This window comes from Amblyomma mixtum, chromosome 4 (assembly GCF_055824585.1).
Source record: "Amblyomma mixtum isolate Tamu chromosome 4, ASM5582458v1, whole genome shotgun sequence".
NCBI classification, from domain to species: domain Eukaryota; kingdom Metazoa; phylum Arthropoda; class Arachnida; order Ixodida; family Ixodidae; genus Amblyomma; species Amblyomma mixtum.
The window spans coordinates 104,116,549-104,134,047 of NC_143015.1; the positions used below are offsets into that span (position 1 = coordinate 104,116,549).

The 17,499-nt window shown below is 45.8% G+C and overlaps 1 protein-coding gene across 19 annotated transcripts in view; it reads right to left on the reverse strand.

Annotated features, from left to right (window-relative positions):
• Positions 1-916: 916 nt before the first annotated feature.
• Positions 917-17,499, reverse strand: part of LOC149347671 (uncharacterized) — a 76,666-nt gene continuing 60,083 nt past the window's right edge. For 17 of the 19 annotated variants that reach the window (XR_016292568.1, XR_016292566.1, XR_016292565.1 and 14 more), the window contains 7 exons: positions 15,537-15,581; positions 14,377-14,483; positions 12,509-12,553; positions 10,644-10,731; positions 5,781-5,879; positions 1,732-1,795; positions 917-1,047 (listed from right to left, as the gene is read on the reverse strand). Coding sequence is in view for 1 of the 19 variants with exons in the window: in XM_089587281.1 (XP_089443407.1) it covers positions 6,694-6,718; positions 10,644-10,731; positions 12,509-12,553; positions 14,377-14,483; positions 15,537-15,581 (310 nt within the window). In the remaining 18 variants the exon portion in view is untranslated. Of the gene's footprint in view, positions 1,048-1,731; positions 1,796-5,780; positions 5,880-6,544; positions 6,719-10,643; positions 10,732-12,508; positions 12,554-14,376; positions 14,484-15,536; positions 15,582-17,499 lie in introns of those variants that run through there. The other 2 variants (XR_016292573.1, XM_089587281.1) reach the window with 2 other exon arrangements.

Here is a 17,499-nt window from a genome sequence, read left to right on the forward strand (position 1 = left end):
CCTAGATAGTGACGTCACTGTCCAACTCGGTGTTCCGAAACCGAAACCCAAATTCGTTCACCTAAAAATGTGATAATAAATTATTCACTCTGGATATATGAATCTCCGGGTGCGTATCATGCTTCCTGCAGCAATAAGAACCATTTGAAACAAATAACGCGCGCCGACCACAAATTTAGTGTCTCCACCCCTTTAAAGAACCCCAGGTGGTCGAAATTATTCCGGAGACCTCCGCTATGGCACTTCTTTCTTCCTTCTTTCTTTCACTCCCTCCTTTCTTCCTTCCCTTACAGCGCGGTTCAGGTGCCCACCGAGATAAGTGGGACAGTTACAAAATTTCCCTTCCTCAAACGCAAAAATTAGCTGCGGTTCAACTACTGCTGACCCTGGCTAGAGAGGAAAAGCTATGGGGAATCCGGCAACTAAGCGACTTGGCGGCTGTAACGTTCAGAGTGTTGCAGACACTGGATAGGCAGCGCACCCACCCTGCCACCCTCACAGGTGGCAATTCCCAATCAACCAGTGTACATTCATCGGACGTCCGAAGTATGTCCTTCATTTGATATGCGGATATCTGCGAGATCCACCGGTGTCCAACGGCTCCCACACGGACCTCCGATGGAGGTAGAAATATAATTATTCAGACCGCCGACAGATATCTTTCCCGGATATCCGCCGCGGATCTTTTGAGGAACATTTGCGGGTGATGCCTTCTGCACAGTCCCGAGGCAAGCCAGAACTACAACCTCGAATTAGTACATCTCGCAGGGCACATCTCGCAGGGCAATTAGTACATCTCGCAGGGTAATAAAAGCCCGCAGAGTGTCTGAAATCGGGCATACGCCTTGCCGTATTTCATATGCATGAATATAAAGCAATCAACGACAAAAATGACAAAGCTTATCAAATACAGAACGATTTTATGACATAAAGGCCGTCTTCAGACTTCACGAGAAATTCTTCAAGCTCGCCACACAGTTGGTTCACGCAGTAGGAAGGGTACCGTACAGACCATGGATGAATTTGTAGCCCAAGTGGAGTCGTTACCTGCAGAAGACAGTCCACACTAAGTAAGCTCAGAATATGTCAACAAAGCAAGCGAATTTGACAGACCACATTCACTTCCGTGCAGTGACTCCATTGTGCCAAGAAGCTAGTTATCTTTAGCTGCGAGAGCAAGTTTACATCTTTAACAACTGGTAAGTCGTAAGGAACGAAGACGAGAATATATTTTAAAATGTACACTATTTTGCTTCTACAAAATACACTGCAAAAACAAGCGCCCTACTGCAAAGAGCTTTATACCAGTTCATGAGAAATGCGTTTACAGAGCAAGACACCACAACTACTCCCACAGGCAGTCGCAACCATACTGAAGGCCCAGACGATTGCAGTGAGAGTAGGGATCCTTACCAGACAGCTGCAAGCTACACAAGGTACACTGGGATAAAAGTTTGCAGGATGTGGATTTCCAGAAAAATATTCATTTTTACATTGCCTCGCGAGGCAGTCAGCTGAAATTTGTTCACTAAGAGCGAGTATTCATGTCCCCTCATGATTTTAGGCTTTTGATTAAATCGCTTTGGCTAACTGCACAGAGATAAATTTTACCGACGAACTCTCATCCGGCAAATTTCTATCGATCCCTGTACAAGTACACTGCGTGCACAGAGTAAAGAAAAAAGGCATCCATTATGGGTACGGGGAAACTTGCACAGAGTTCAAACTTACCTGAAGGCTGCTGCTGTACGCTGAGGCAGTATACAGCTGCTAGCTTAGGTCGGCCACAGCCACACTGCATGTGCAAGAAAATAAAGTATGAGAGAGAACCTTATAATGCACTTTGTCAACAATGCAGCAACACTGCCTCTTTTCAAACTACACTGCCCACAGGGTTCATTGATGAATCACACACGCATATTTGATGATCCACAGCTGCACAGGAGTAAGGAAGAGAGGTCTGCTCACAATCCAGGAACATGTAGCTCTAGGGCTGCCATATATGGTCCAGCGTTCTGGCTCAGCATTAAGGTTTGGTTTGGTTTGGTTTGGTTTATGGGGTTTAACGTTCCAAAGCGACTAAGGCTATGAGAGACGCCGTAGTGGAGGGCTCCGGAAATTTCGACCACCTGGGGTTCTTTAACGTGCACTGACATCGCACAGTACACGGGCCTCTAGAATTTATCCTCCAAAGAAATTCAACCGCCGCGGCCGGGATCGAACCCGCGTCTTTCGGGTCAGCAGCCGAGCACCATAACCACTGAGCCACCGCGGCGGCATTAAGCCCACTGTTCATAAACATGTTTGACAAAGCTATACCAACGCAATGCATGACCTCATTGCAGTCAGTGATTGCGAGAGATAAGTGAAAAATGTTTGAAGTTTGCAAATCTAGCACAACACTTAAGCTTTCCTAAACAATGCTGTTACACAGTGCGAAGTACTGTGCAGTAGATGGTTCGAGACTTCCGTTCGGCAAGCCTAATGAACAAGTTGTGCAGCTGTCGAAGCAGACAACTTTTACATCACATTCTCAACCTACCTGCGCTTTCCATGATGTGGCAAAATTTAGGCACTAATACATATGACACCGGAGCTTTTTCGCGAGAACTTTATGTGCAAAAGAAGGTCTTTTCGTGTGTGATGGTTTCACATCACATTTGTAGCACAGCCAAGCAACCACAGAACACAAAAAAATTCAGGAGGCACTTTGGCTCTCTAAAGTGCGGCAAGGAGAAAGCGTTTCCTGGCGCACTGCTTGTTTTTATTTATTTTTTGTTTTCATATTTCCTTGTTTTTTTATATCTTATTTTTGCCCTTTTTCTTATTTTTATTGTTTTTTTTTATTTTCACCTTATTTCATTTTAACAATACTGCAGACTGGGCGAGTTGGTTAACATACATCTTGAAAAAATTTAGCGCGACACACAAGGACCGAAAGAGTAGACGACACGAGCGCTGACTAACAACTGGAAGTTTATTCGAAAACACGTAGAATTATAAAGGAAGAAAGTGCGATAAAATCGTTGGTCAAAAACCAAAAGAAGAAAACTAAACACAACAGTCACCGCCAGCTCCTGCTATCTCCGGTTTTTGTATCCGGTTGTATCCGGTTTTTGGACCTGGAGTTGAAGTTAACCAATCAGCATGTTTGCTGGGTGTATGCTCCAAAGGCGGGGAAGCCCCTTCTAAACTTCCAGTCCCAGCATTCAAGACTTGTCAAGGACGGCATAGCCATGTCCGGTATGACCACAGCCCTGAGGCAGTCGTGTCCCCACCGACTTGAGGAAGGTTTTTTGAGGCAAGTGGCCAGACTACAAGAAGCTGGTTACCCTCAAAAGCATCTTGCCCGGCTTACGGAGCGACTATTGCTAAAACTGAAGCGCGAGGCTTCCCCCTCGGTTCAGGAACCAGCGGACCGGCCACGCCAGAAGGTTGCATGTATGCCATACATACACGGGCTGTCTCATCGACTACGGAAGATTGCAGCTAAGCATGATGTGCAGCTGGTCTTTTCAGCTGATAACAAGGTCGGGAGAGTGTGCGCGGCAGTTCGGAACAGGCTAGACAAGACACTGCCTCGAAAATCCCCGCGGGAGTGTACTGCCAGTCATGCCAGCGATTTCACCGCCTGCGAAAAGGGGGTTGTGTACAAGGTGCCATTGGCCTGCGGGAAGGTGTATTACGGCCAAACGGGCAGGTGCATCAATGTGCGGCTGCAGGAGCACAAGAATTCACTGGACTGCAGGAAACCGGTGTCTTCGAACCTTGTTTTGCACTGCCGTGAGTGCAAGGATCTCGGGACCAGCAAGTGCTCGCCGATCCTTGACAACACTACGATTGAGTACAAGAATGACAACGTGTTGTGTAGGGAAATTTACGAGGCATATAGTATCGCCAAGGCTCATAACACGTGCGTGGCCAAACCGTCCGTTACTATACGGGAAAAAGAGGTAGCTTATCTGGACAAGTGCTTTGCGTCTTGATAGCAGGAGCTGGCGGTGACTGTTGTGTTTAGTTTTCTTCTTTTGGTTTTTGACCAACGATTTTATCGCACTTTCTTCCTTTATAATTCTACGTGTTTTCGAATAAACTTCCAGTTGTTAGTCAGTGCTCGTGTCGTCTACTCTTTCGGTCCTTGTGTGTCGCGCTAAATTTTTTCAAGATTTATTTCATTTTGTTTTTATTTTTGTTATATTCTTATTTTTATTTTTTATTTCCCCTTTCCTTCATTTTATCCCTTTTATTTTTTATTTATGAAACCCATGCATTCACTAGATGCGCCTTTATTCATGCTCGAACCTTGAGCCTTCGTGGCGGAGTGGTAGCGCCCCCGCTTTAAATGCCAAAGGCCCTGGTTCGATTCCCACCCTCGGCGCACTTTCTTTTTAAGCAGTGACGCCGAAAGGCGGACAAATCTGCCGACGCGTCGGTCGACACGGCTGCCGACAGCGTCTGCTAACGACAGTATGAGGCATTAAAGGCTTTCGCCTTAAAAAACCGCACACTTCAGCAAAAGTAAGGACGGAAAGGAGCCCCACGCGGCGAAGAACGAGACGATCGCGTTTTGGGCGTGTTGCCCAAAACGTGCTAGAAATGGGAGGGCGCTTTGCCCCCCCCCCCCCCCCCAACTTCGTTAAATAACCCGGGTAGCAAAAAGCAAGAAAACAATTCTTTTCAAAGCGGGACCATGACAGACATGTGAGGTACTCCATCAGACACTATGCCTAGGCTAACATCAGTAAAGGAAGGGCCATTTCTCTTGTGTAGCCTACTCGGCGAGGCACGAGAGGGAAAAATCTCGCGGAGGGGACAGAAGGAAAAGGAGCACGGCGAAGTAGCTCGATTCCGATAGCTGTATCTGCGCTACAATGAGTCTTTTCAAAAATATTTGCGGCCGCGCCTTGCGCGGACAATCCTTTGCTACCAGAGAGGTAGAAAATATTTTCGACCACAGTGTGGTCAGTGGCCCTTTAAGGCACGGCTGTGTCCAAAATAACGATGCAACCGTTTGCCGTACAGCGTTCCGGTTGGTGTGTGTGTGTGTGTGTGTGTGTCCTTTCACATTTATCTGCTGAACTTTAGAGCGTTAGCCCTCCTTGTCTCTTTAAAAGCCTCCGAGTTATGCTGATTGAACGGACAGCCATAGCAACGACATTTTGTTACAGCGTTAAGCTCGACTAGTTGCGTTTCAGGTCCCAGCCTTATGCGTTATAACGCAGATCGTTACCCAGTGGCAGCCATGCTTACCGAGATGGTCACAGTCGGGTATAAAATGGGCACCTCAATTCGAAACGCAACAATGTCAATCCTGTATGTGTGTCTCACCTGACAGGCGTCAAAGTCGGGCCACTTAGCCCTCACATTCGTGTAGAATTCGTGGGCCAATCGCTTGCTGCAGAATATTCCGAATGGAGTCATAGGAGTCAGCTTTTCGGGCAGCACTACCTTAATGGATAAGTTAGATCCTAGCTCACAGCAGAGGTACGAACCGGCGACCTCTATACCCCCAATTCTACGTCTTTATGAATATTCATATCAACACTGCGGCTCAATCGTTTGTCGCAGTTTGTTCGGGGTAGTCGCACACGATTTAAGATTTCTCGTTTCGGACAGCATGAACTTACTAATTGAGTTGTAGCCTTGGGCACCCCGCAGATTCGAACTAACGACCTATGATAGATGTGTTAGCGATGGACATTCGATTCCTGCCTCAGCGTCGGCTCTCTTTTTTTTAAGGACTAAGTTTGACTAAAGCCAAGAAAGCCCTTTGCACTTACAGCAGCACTACGAAGAGGTGGTGCCAGTCAGCTCGAGCAGTTCAGGTCAGACAAGGCGACGTAAGGTAACTCCCACACGTCCAAGGCTCCATTGGCTGCCTGCGAAGACGACAGGCAAGTGTATATTGCACTAAACAACTCATAAAACACCTCTTTCAACCACTGGGTAATTTCGTGCGTTTGAGTTAAAAATGTAGAACGATATTATTTAGCGCCAGTGATTTCATTTCTAGCAACTTTTCCGTTTGGAAACGCCTGAGCAGGTTACAATTACAATTACTCCATCTGAAGCGTTATTGAATACACTGGCCAATTACAGCCGGCAGCCAAATATCTGAACAATGACAGAAAGGTCATAGATTACTACTGCGCACTCTTCTTTTAATGCGAAAGCGTTAATAGGTTATCACTGTGGCTTTCTGCCATCAAAACCGTGTCAAAAGCGATTGTGGAAAGGAGGAGAAGAGGGGTGGTTTCGGTAATGCTTGGGGAGAAGACTACCAGAAGACGTGGAGAGGAGGATTCACCCTGCCAAACGCATTCTCTTCCCCAGCATCGTTAGGTATGATTAAGAGGGGCTACCGCCACAAACATGGATGGAGTTATGAAATGATGGCTTCCGTGCCCACCCTACAAAGAATTACGAATGTTTTCTTCAGCTGTGCGAATAAGAGTGTAATAGGCGGTAAGTATTAAAACAAGAAAAAAATTACCGAAGACAATGGTTCTAAAGTTTGCTGGGCGAAAGCCTTTTGGTCAACCCACTCCATATACCATGTTGTACATGGCGCCCCAGTGCAATGGCAACAGTGTTCGCCGATATCCCATTGAACTACCCAAAGGTGCTTGTAGTAAACGAGAGACTCTCTGGGCCGCTTCGGAGCCATGCGTCTCACTCACTCGACGCCGGTTGCTAAGGAGTTGAGAAGGTTGCGCCGCTGCATGGAGGACAGGCCACATTTGGCACGATTCCAGCGTAGAACATACACAGTGAATGTGAGCCATTAAAGGATTTCGCCTTAAAAAAAAGGTGGCTGCTGGTCCCATAATTTCGCTGAAGAACATGATCGATGTGCGTTTTCCATATTCGCATCGAAGGATGCTATGTAACTACTTATGTGCTATCCCGCCAAAAATGAGCTAGCTGCAACACAGCCGCTGTGTGTGCATCCCTGGGCCACTGAAAATTTCTGCGCTCCCTCGTTGCTGCAAAGAACAATGTACACTGAAACTTCGTGCAACTTGGGTGCTCTGTATTCGAGCTCATTTACTGACTGTACAGCGGAATCCTCACCAGGTTCACACCGGACGCATTGCAAGACATTCGTATTGAGCTCGACAGTACATAGAGCACTAGCGGCGCTTTCTGAGAATGTGCAGGGCGCGGAAGTGAAATTTTCTTGTTTTTATTAATTTTGCCGCCTTAATATTGTAAATTCGGCGCTTTTTAAACTTCCTGGGGAACGCAGATGATACTTCTTAAAAAGTGAACTTAGTAGACGCACTTGCAATATTTCTGGTGACCCATTTAGCCACGAGCGATAAAACATTTTTCTGAATTATTAGCGTGTCATGCGCATCTTCGACGCAGGAAAATATTCCATTACCCTGGAGTATTAGTTTGCTAGTATCTTGAGTTGCAATTTCCAGCAGTAGTTTCACTTCACAGTAGCATTTCAAACATTCTTCGGGAAATGTTTCAATATTAGGAAATTGTAAAGTACTGGCACATAAATATGGAATATAATGGTCCCTTCTTCCAACATGTAGCAAAATCATTCTTTTTATAGCGTTTCCATCGCCCGCACGAAGCAGTTAGAACTTCCATAGTAAACAAAAGCAGAAGGCTTCTGACGAAAGCGAAAACATTAATAACAAAAATATTCAAGCCTGCACACGAGAGATGAGCAGAGATATTGATTGTCACAGTTAAATATCACAATATATAAAAAAACTGCATAAAGTTTTTCTCATTAAAAATTGGTTTTCTCTATATCTTCGTATGATTCTGCCAACGTGTGGAAGAAATAAACCACTCGTATGTTGCGTTGTCAAACTACCAAAATGGTTTTGTTACGACCTGGATATATTAAATTATTAGGGAACGTGTTTCTTTTGAATACAGGTAACGATCGGAGCCATGCACAATTAAAGAGCAACCAAAAAACGCCTTCGATGATAAAGGTATCAGTACAGCAAGAAAATGAGAGAAACCCGCCTCGGTGGCTCAGTGGTAAGGAGCTCGTCTACCGAGCCGGAGTACCCGGGTTCGAACCCGACCGCGGCGGCCGCGTTACGATGGAAGCGAAACGCAGGAGGCGCCCGTGTGCTATGCGACGTCAGTGCACGTTAAAAATCCCCAGGTGGTCGAAATTTTTCCGGAGACCTCCACTACGGCACCTCTTTCTTTCTTTCTTATTTCACTCCCACCTTCCTCCCTTCCCTTACGGCGCATTTCAGGTGTCCGCCGAGATATGTGAGACAGATACTGCGCCATTTCCTTTCCTCCAAAACCAATTTACCAATTCACTGTGTGATCAACTTTTCTGCAATCTTACAAACGGTTCAGCGGTTGGCTTGGCGCTCACATTCAAAACAAGCGCATTGCAAAATTTTTCAGCGGTTCCTCGAATTGTAGCATTTAAACCTATGCTCGGAAATATTCTGACATGGCAATGATGTTATGATAACCAGGTCATTCCTTACAGTTATTAATAATAAGAAATTGTTTAAGCACGACCGGGAATGTGCTTGTACTTTTCCATGCGCTCTTAACTCGGAGGAGCCATTTTTAAAGTTGGCCGCCGCGGTGGCTTAGTGGTTATGGCGCTCGGCTGCTGACCAGAAAGACGCGGGTACTATCCCGTCCGCGGCGGCTGAATTTCGATGGCGGAGAAATTGGAGAGGCCAAATAACTGGGCAATATCAGTGCACGTTAAAGAACCCCAGGTGGTTGAAATTTCCGGAGCCCTTCACTACGGCTCTTCTCGCAGCCTGAGTCGCTTTGGTATGTTAAACCCCATAAACCAACCAACCAGTGTCAGGATATCGCTCCACAGGGCGCATGCCATCGGTCACCTTTTGATGCGCAGTCGGCTCTTGTTAGAGCTAACCGGGATAGTTTAACGTTACTCTTCCGGCAGCTAAGCCTTTTATACGACCCACACTCTTGGTACAGTGCTGTGCACGTGATCTATCCGGACTGCTTGCTTTTAACTGGGTCTATCCCAAAGTGGGTGGACTTTAGTCAACCAAATGATCAGGCAGGCTTTCGTAAAGGATACTCGACAATAGACCACATTCACACTATCAATCAGGTGATAGAGAAATGCGCAGAATATAACGAACCCCTATATATAGCCTTCATTGATTACGAGAAAGCATTTGACTCAGTGGAAACCTCAGCTGTCATGCAGGCATTGCGGAATCAGGGTGTGGAAGAGTGTTATGTGAAAATATTGGAAGATATTTATAACGATTGCACAGCTACTATAGTTCTCCATAAAGTCAGCAATAAAATTCCAATACGGAAAGGTGTCAGGCAGGGAGACACGATCTCGCCAATGCTCTTCACTGCCTGCTTACAGGAGGTATTGCGGGGATTGGAATGGGAACAGTTAGGGATAAGAGTTAATGGAGAATACCTGAGTAATTTGCGATTCGCTGATGACATTGCCTTGCTAAGCCACTCAGGACAAGAACTGCAAAGCATGATCAACCAGTTAGACAGGCAGAGCAGAACGGTGGGGCTAAGAATTAACATGCAGAAAACCAAAGTAATGTTCAACAGCCTAGCAAGGGAACAGCAGTTCGCAATTGGTAGCGAGGTGCTGGAAGTAGTAAGAGAATATGTCTACTTAGGGCAGGTAGTGACCGCAGATCCGGATCATGAGAGGGAAATAACTAGAAGAATAAGAATGGGGTGGAGCGCATATGGCAGGTTCTCTCAGATCATGAATGGTAGCTTACCAATATCCCTGAAGAGAAAAGTATACAACAGCTGTATCCTACCGGTACTCACCTATGGGGCAGAAACGTGGAGGCTAACAAAGAGGGTTCAGCTTAAGTTAAGAACAACGCAGCGAGCTATGGAAAGGAAAATGATAGGTGTAACGTTAAGAGATCGGAAGAGGGCGGAGTGGGTGAGGGAACAAACGCGGGTTAATGACATCTTAGTTGAAATCAAGAAGAAGAAATGGGCTTGGGCAGGGCATGTAATGCGAAGGCAAGATAACCGCTGGCCCTTAAGGGTAACGGAGTGGATTCCAAGAGAAAGCAAACGTAGCAGGGGACGGCAGAAAGTTAGGTGGGCGGATGAGATTAAGAAGTTTGCGGGGATACAGTGGCGGCAACTGACAAAGGACATAGTTAATTGGAGAGACATGGGAGAGGCCTTTGCCCTGCAGTGGGTGTAGTCAGGCTGATGATGATGATGATGATGATCCCAAAGCTCCACGGGTAATCGACCCAAGATTGGAAATGGACAATTTGACTCAGGTCCTGTGCAGGACCTGCATTTGCCAATACATTTCCAATACAGGGCCTATAAGCTGTACAACTGGGGATGGCGGTCGCTGTGGCCCGCGAACAAACTCAAAGGCAGGATTCCTACAGACTTTTAACACCAGTGTGCTCAGAAGCGGACTCCCTAAATGGAATGCAACGCTTGCTGTCGTGTTAAGTCTTTCATTCTGAATAACTTTTCCTGCGCAAGCACATCTTAATACCAATCTGAGATCGCAAAACACGTTTGGAGAACAATGAACGCTTTGTGGTGGCGCTAAAATAGCTATATATCGTTTTTTTGTCCTTTATACTCCTCCAAACATGATCATCGGAAGTGCTGTTGGCTCTCCATCTCACCTGCGGTGCGCCTTTTGATGGCTGTCGATTCCCAGCAGAGCAGGTCGCACCCACGTGACAAATGAACCATGCCGATTGCCAGCTTGCACTGTGTTAAAACAAAAGACAAAACATGTAATCCGCCTGACACGAAACCTGCTCCATACTGCAAAGATATCGCGGCCTCCTGAAAACGGAGACCCCTCCAACAGCTTTCCCGCTGGACATATTGACAGCTACCGCGTGGGATGAAGGTGCACTGAAGGCGATTTTGAGTTCCTCTTTTTATCGTAACAACTCGGTATACCCAAGCAGCACAAGTAATCGCCTAGATATCGGAAATCACAGGTTTAGTATGATCCTTTGTGTAATCGGCCTTTGCCAATATATTCCCAATATTGGTCCAATTAGCTGTACTTCTGCGGATGGCAGCCGAAGGGGCCATTGAACAAACTCAAAGCCAGGATTCCTGCAGCCTGTTAGCATCTGTGTGCTCGGGAACGGACCCGCTAAAACGAATGAAACGCTTGTTGTAGACTTGTATTTCGTTCCGAATACCTTTTCCTGCGCAAGCATATCAAAATATCAAAATACCAGTCTGAGTTCACCAAACTCGTTTGGGTAACAAGGAAAGTGTAGTGGTGGTGTCTTAAAATGCTATATTCTTCTTTGTCGTTAATATTCCTGGAAACAAGACCATCGGTCTCCCTCAAAGCGCTGTTAGCTCTCTCTGTCACCTGCGGCACGTCGTTTGATGGCTGTGGGTAGATACAGACGGTTCTTACGCCCAGCAATACAGGCCACACCCACGTGACAAATGTTTCGTGCCGGCTGCAAACTAGTGCTGCGTTAAAATAAAAAAGACGTTTAATCCAAGTGCGACAAAACCTGCTCAGCCCACAAGAAAATGGAGACCTCCTCGACTAGCTTTCCTTCTGGAGATATTCACAGGAACCGCCTGAGGCTTGAAGGTACACTAAAGACGATTTTGAGCTCTCTCTTTTTATCGCAGCAACTCGATATATACAAGCAGCACAGGTAATAAGCCCAATACTGGAATTGCAAAGCGTCTGTACCGGCCTTTGCCAATACATTGCCAATATTGGGCTCATTAAACCGTGCTGCTGGGGCACACGATCCGTGCATTCGCTGAAACTTCGAATTATTACACTTCATATTGGATTAAGTGCCACAACTTCCTAACTAAATTTATTAACACGGCTCGGAGAGCAGGAATAGGAATGCCTTTCAGCAAACCACGTGGGGGCTTTCTGGTCTGTCGTTGGTGGAGTAATACGTAGAGCTGTCTTCAAAAATCTGCTCGTTGCTATTCAGACTAATGTTTGACCGGAGCACAAAACCGTGCGGATCAGCCCTGCCGCAGCACACGACTTACGAACATAGCCCGCGTATTTCGTGCTTGTTATATCGGTAATATCTTCTCTGAACCGCAAATAGGTACCAGTTTTATCAATTTATTGCTTTAGTCGTGCGTTAACAGAGTAATAAAAATTACGTTGACTGTGTTTTTTTATTACAGAATTTTCAATGGCTACCGCAGAGTGATGAGTTTGAGTCTCTTGAAAGCAAATAGTTTAAGCGTTATTTGAATTTTTATTGATATAATTTGTGGTTGTCTCTGAAATTAATTATTCACATGAACCCACCAAACTCAAAATACAAGCGAAAACGAATTGCCCAGAACGCTCTTTAGAACACCTTCGACACACACGGATGCAAGAAGGCAACCACAGCAACGTGGTTATCACTGCATAGCATCATTAGGTTCAGATCGCACACTACTTCGAGAATGGCATTATACTGGTAACAGTCCTGAAACCGGATAATCATTGATTGGTGATTATTGATCACTATCATGTACGTACCCTTGTGGCCGACAGATGGCGAGCCTGACGGCAGACAGCAGCTGGCTGCAGTGAGCAATGACATGGAGGTTAGAAGTGATAGAGATGACAAAGGAAAAGCGAATGCTTGCGTTCATTATTCAAATGGCGTTGTGCCACCTGTCCTGTTTACTTTCGTACAGTTCTTTGAGTCACTTCTTTTCGCAAGTTAGACAAACTTCGAAGAAAAGCAGAAGCACAGTAATATAACCAATCATATGACATACGCTACTTGGAAGTCCACATTTCTGCAGCAGCCTAAGACACCCGAATCGATCCACGACAGCACCGGTCGCAACCGACAGACGCTCTTCTGTCTTATGTTCCTAAAATCCGCAAGCACTTCGAAGGTCGGAGACAGCTCCTAGAAAGATCACCCACTCAGCCCTCCCCCCCTCCCTCTTTTTGCACCTGTCAGAAGAGTGAACTCAAGACACCATAAATACAGCCTGCTTAATTGTAATTTGGGTCAAGTAAATAAACTCAAAGCACGCGCGTGGTAGTTCTACCACACATAGTCCGTAGATTGATCATTATATCTTGCTATACCTACCTGAACGCTCAGGATCATCTGTGTTCAGCACGAAACAAGGGGCCAGTCAACGGCATTCACGGTTCATAAGTTTGACGGTCGCAGTGTGTCCAGGAAAGTGCTTGCACATTTCATCTTACGGTTGGTATTGGTGACGACATGACTTGCAAATGCGAATTAGTTTCGCGTTCTGATGTCTCCAGAGCGTGGTTAGGTGGGGATTATTATTGGTAACGATGGTACAATGACTGTGTCCTATGGCTAAACATAACCAGTTAACTCTGTTATAGAAAGTAGTTGTATATCAGCTAACCGAAGGCGTAAAAACGTAAACTAGAATATACACCAAAACCAAGAATCAAGGTTACACCAGACGAAAGCTAAATCGTTGACCAATCAAATTTGTGCCAGACAGAGGCTCATAAGCAAGAGGATGTACCCCATGAGTTACTAATTCACTTCAAAGCACTGCAAGGTGCCAAACAAAAACCCCGCAATTGCGCAATCCACGCAATGACTTTCCAAAGAGCACTTTCCCAAGCAGCACAGGTAATTGACGCAATATCTTAAATGGAAGGTGTCACTATGATCTTTGTAGAATCGAGCTTTCCCAATACATTCCCAATATTGGGCCTATTAGCTGTACTTCCGAGAATGGCGGACTCAGTGGCCATTGAACAAACTTAAAGCCAGGATTCCTGTACCCTTTTAACATCAGTGTGCTCGGAAGTCGACTCCCTAAAACGAATGCAACACTTGTAGGATTGTATTTCGTTCTGAATACCTTTTCCTGTGCAAGCATATCATAATGCCACCCTGAGTTCGTCAAACTCGTTTTGGGGAACAACGAAAGTGTGGTGTTGGGATATATATATATATATATATATATATATATATATATATATATATATATATATATATATATATATATATATATATATATATATATATATATATATATATATATATATATATAATGTAACGAAAAAGAGGGCTACAAGTCGCTAACCAGCAGAATGCAGCAGCCAGCCAGCCAGCCAGCGCGAGACACTTCAACGTCTTCGAAGACACTTCAGCGCCACCTAAGAGCACCAGGTGGCAATGTATATAAGTGAAGTTCGCGGTGCTGTACTTTGTTTTGCCGCATCAGGTTCGCGTTAGTGGAATGCCCATTACTTTCTCTTGGGCCCTCCGAAACGGGAACGAAATGGGATCAGCGACGGGAATCTAATATATATATATATATATATATATATATATATATATATATATATATACCGTCTGTCGCCCTCAAAGTGGTGTTGGCTCTCTGTCTTACCTGCGGCGCGTCCTTTGACGGCTGCCGGTAGATACAGGCGGTTCTGACCCTCAGCAGTGCAGGCCGTACCCAAGTGACAAATGTTCCGTGCCGGCTGCAAGCTTGTGCTGCCTTAAAATAAAGAAAAAACGCTTAATCCGAGTGTCACAAAACCTGCTCGACACTGCTAAGATATCGCGCTCAAGAAAATGGCGTCCCTCGAATAGCTTTCCCTCTGGAGATATTCACAGGCACCGCGTGAGACTTGAAGGCGCACTGAAGACGATTTTGAGTTCCCTCTTTTTGTCGCAGCAACTCGATATATACAAGCAGCACAGGTCATCGGCCCACTATCGGAAACAGAAGGTCCCGCTGTGATCCTTTGTAAAAAATCAGCCTTTGCCAATACATTCCCCATATTGGGCCGATTAGCTGTGCTCCTGCTGTACACGATCCGTGTATTCGCTGAAACTTCGAATTAAGAGCCACGACTTCCCCACTTAAATTTTTAACTCGCCTCGGAGAGCAGGAATAGGATTGCCTTTCAGCCAATCGCGTGGGGGCTTTCTGCTCTGTCGTTGGCCGAGTAATACGTAGAGCTGTCTTCAAAATCTGCCTGTCGCTAGTCGGACTGTGTTTGGGCGGAGCACACAACTGTGCGCTTTACCCCTGCCGCACCACACGAGTTGAGAACATAGCCCGCGTACTTCGTGCTTGTTATATCGGTAATATGTTCTCTGAACCGCCAATAGGTAATAGTTTTATCAACTTATTGCTTTAATCGTATCTTTACAGAGTAATAAAAATTACGTTGACTGTGTTTCTTAATCACAGAATTTTCCGCGGCTATCGCAGAGTGCAGAGTTTGAGTTCTCGAGAACAGATAGTTTAAGCGCTATTTTAATTTTCATGGACATCATTTGTGGTTGTGGCTTAAACTAATTATCCACAGGTACCCCCAAAACTCAAAATACAAGCGAAAACGAATTGCCCAGAACGCTCTTTAGAACACCTTTCACATACGCACAGGTACAAGGAGGCAACGACAGCAGCGTAGTTTTCACTGCATAGCTTCAATAGGTTGAGATCACACACTGCTTAGAGACTGGCAAGAAACTGGTAACAATTCTAAAACCGGACAATCATTGACTAGTGATTATTGATACCTATCAAGTACGTACCCTTTGGGCTGGCAGATGGTGAGCCTGACGGGAGACAGCAGCTGGCTGCAGTGAGCAATGACATGTAGTTTAGTGGTGATAGAGGTGAGAAAGTAAAAGCGAATGCTTGCGTTCATTATTCAAATGGTATTCTGCCACCTGTCCTATCTACTTTTGTACAGTTCTTTGAGTCACTTCTTTTCGCAAGTTAGACAAACTGCGTTCGAGGAAAAGTAGAAGCACAGTAATGTAACCAATCATATGACATACGCCACTTGGGCGTCCACACTTCTATGACACGCGGCTATGACACCCGGATCGATCCATGACAGCACCGGTCACAACAGACAGACGATCTTCTGTCTTATGTTCCTATAATTCGCAAGCACTTCGAAGGTCGGAGACAGCTCCTAGAGAGATCACCCACTCACCTCCCCCCATCTCTCTCTTTGCACCGGTGAGAAGGGTGAACCGGAGACCATAAATACAGCCTGCTTAATTGTAATTTGGGTCAACTAAATAAATTCAAACCACGCGCGTGGTAGGTCAACGACACATTGTCCGTAGATTGATCATTATATATCGCTATACCTACGTGAAGGCTCAGGATCATCTGTGTTCAGCAAGAAACAAGGGCCCAGCCAACGGCATTCACGCTTCAGAAGATTGACGGTGGCAGTTTCTCCAGGGAAGTGCATGCACATTTCATCTTAAAGTTGGTATTCTTGACGACATGACTTGCAATTGCGAGCTAGTTTCGCGTTGTGAAGTGTCCAGAGCCGTGGTTAGGTGGGGATTATTAGTGGTGACGATGATACAATGACTGTGTAAAGGGCACACAGTCACGTCCCTGATGGTTATCTATAAAATATGGCTAAAGTTAACCAGTTAACCCTGGTAAAGAAAGTAGTTGTATATCAGCTAAAAAAGGCGTAAAAATTTAAAGTAGAATAGATACCAAAACCAAGAAAAAAGGTTACACCAGAAGAAAGCTAAATGGTTGATCAATCAAATTTGTGCGAGACAGGCTCATAACCAAGAGCGTGTAGCCCATGAGCTACGAGTTCAACTCAAAGCACTCCAAAATGCCAAACAAAAAGCGCGCAATTGTGCAACCTACGCAATAACTTTCCGAAGAGGACTGTGTGATCTGGCTGACCAGCCGTGACCAGGAGGTCCAGTCATGCTGTTGGAGAGGGCGCAGAAAACGGCCAATGCCCATGGCCTCTTGGACTAAGGACGCGGCCCTCCTTGGGCGAAGACTCTCGCGCGCTCATTTGGGCAATGAAGTTTATTGCTACTACAAAGGCTAAGCAGTCACACTTAAGTAACCAAGAGCGTATCAACCACGGCGGCTACAGAAAGCCAGCACAAGCCTATCAAGCCTCAATCAAAGGATTCGGCGGACATGGCGAATGCTTCAGCGCTGTAGAGGGCTGTAACGAAATTACAGCGAACAGCTTAAAACAAATCAAAAGAGCTAACGAGAGCAACTACCCTGTGTTGTTTGAAGCGGGTAAATCCACAGCCTTGCCCAACCAGAGGTGCCAACTGCGCCCGCGCAGTTGTACCTTCTCAGACAGCCCAGCGCAATTTCACATCACGACGAAACTGACATTGAAAGTGGTGCGTAAACAGCTAAGGTAATCATTCCCCCAGCAAGTGGCCAAATATCATTTTCCTTTGTCCTAAGGTCGTCAGAGTGGTCTGATAGTTGCAATTTATCCTGTATATTTTGTTAACCTAAAGGTTTTACCTGCGCACCACTGGTTCAGATGCCGGAAGTCAACGCGCCGGCTTCACCCACTGGATGGTGCAACATCTTAAGAACTCGCCTCTCAGGGCAACGAATCCCTCATCAACGGGTCTGGCCACGTCGACAAGTAGCGCAGCGTGCGAGAGCAGGAGCAAGGTCGAGATGACCACGGGCGCTGCTGAGAGTCCAGAGGAAGTGCACGGCCGTGCAGCCGCTGGTACGAAAACT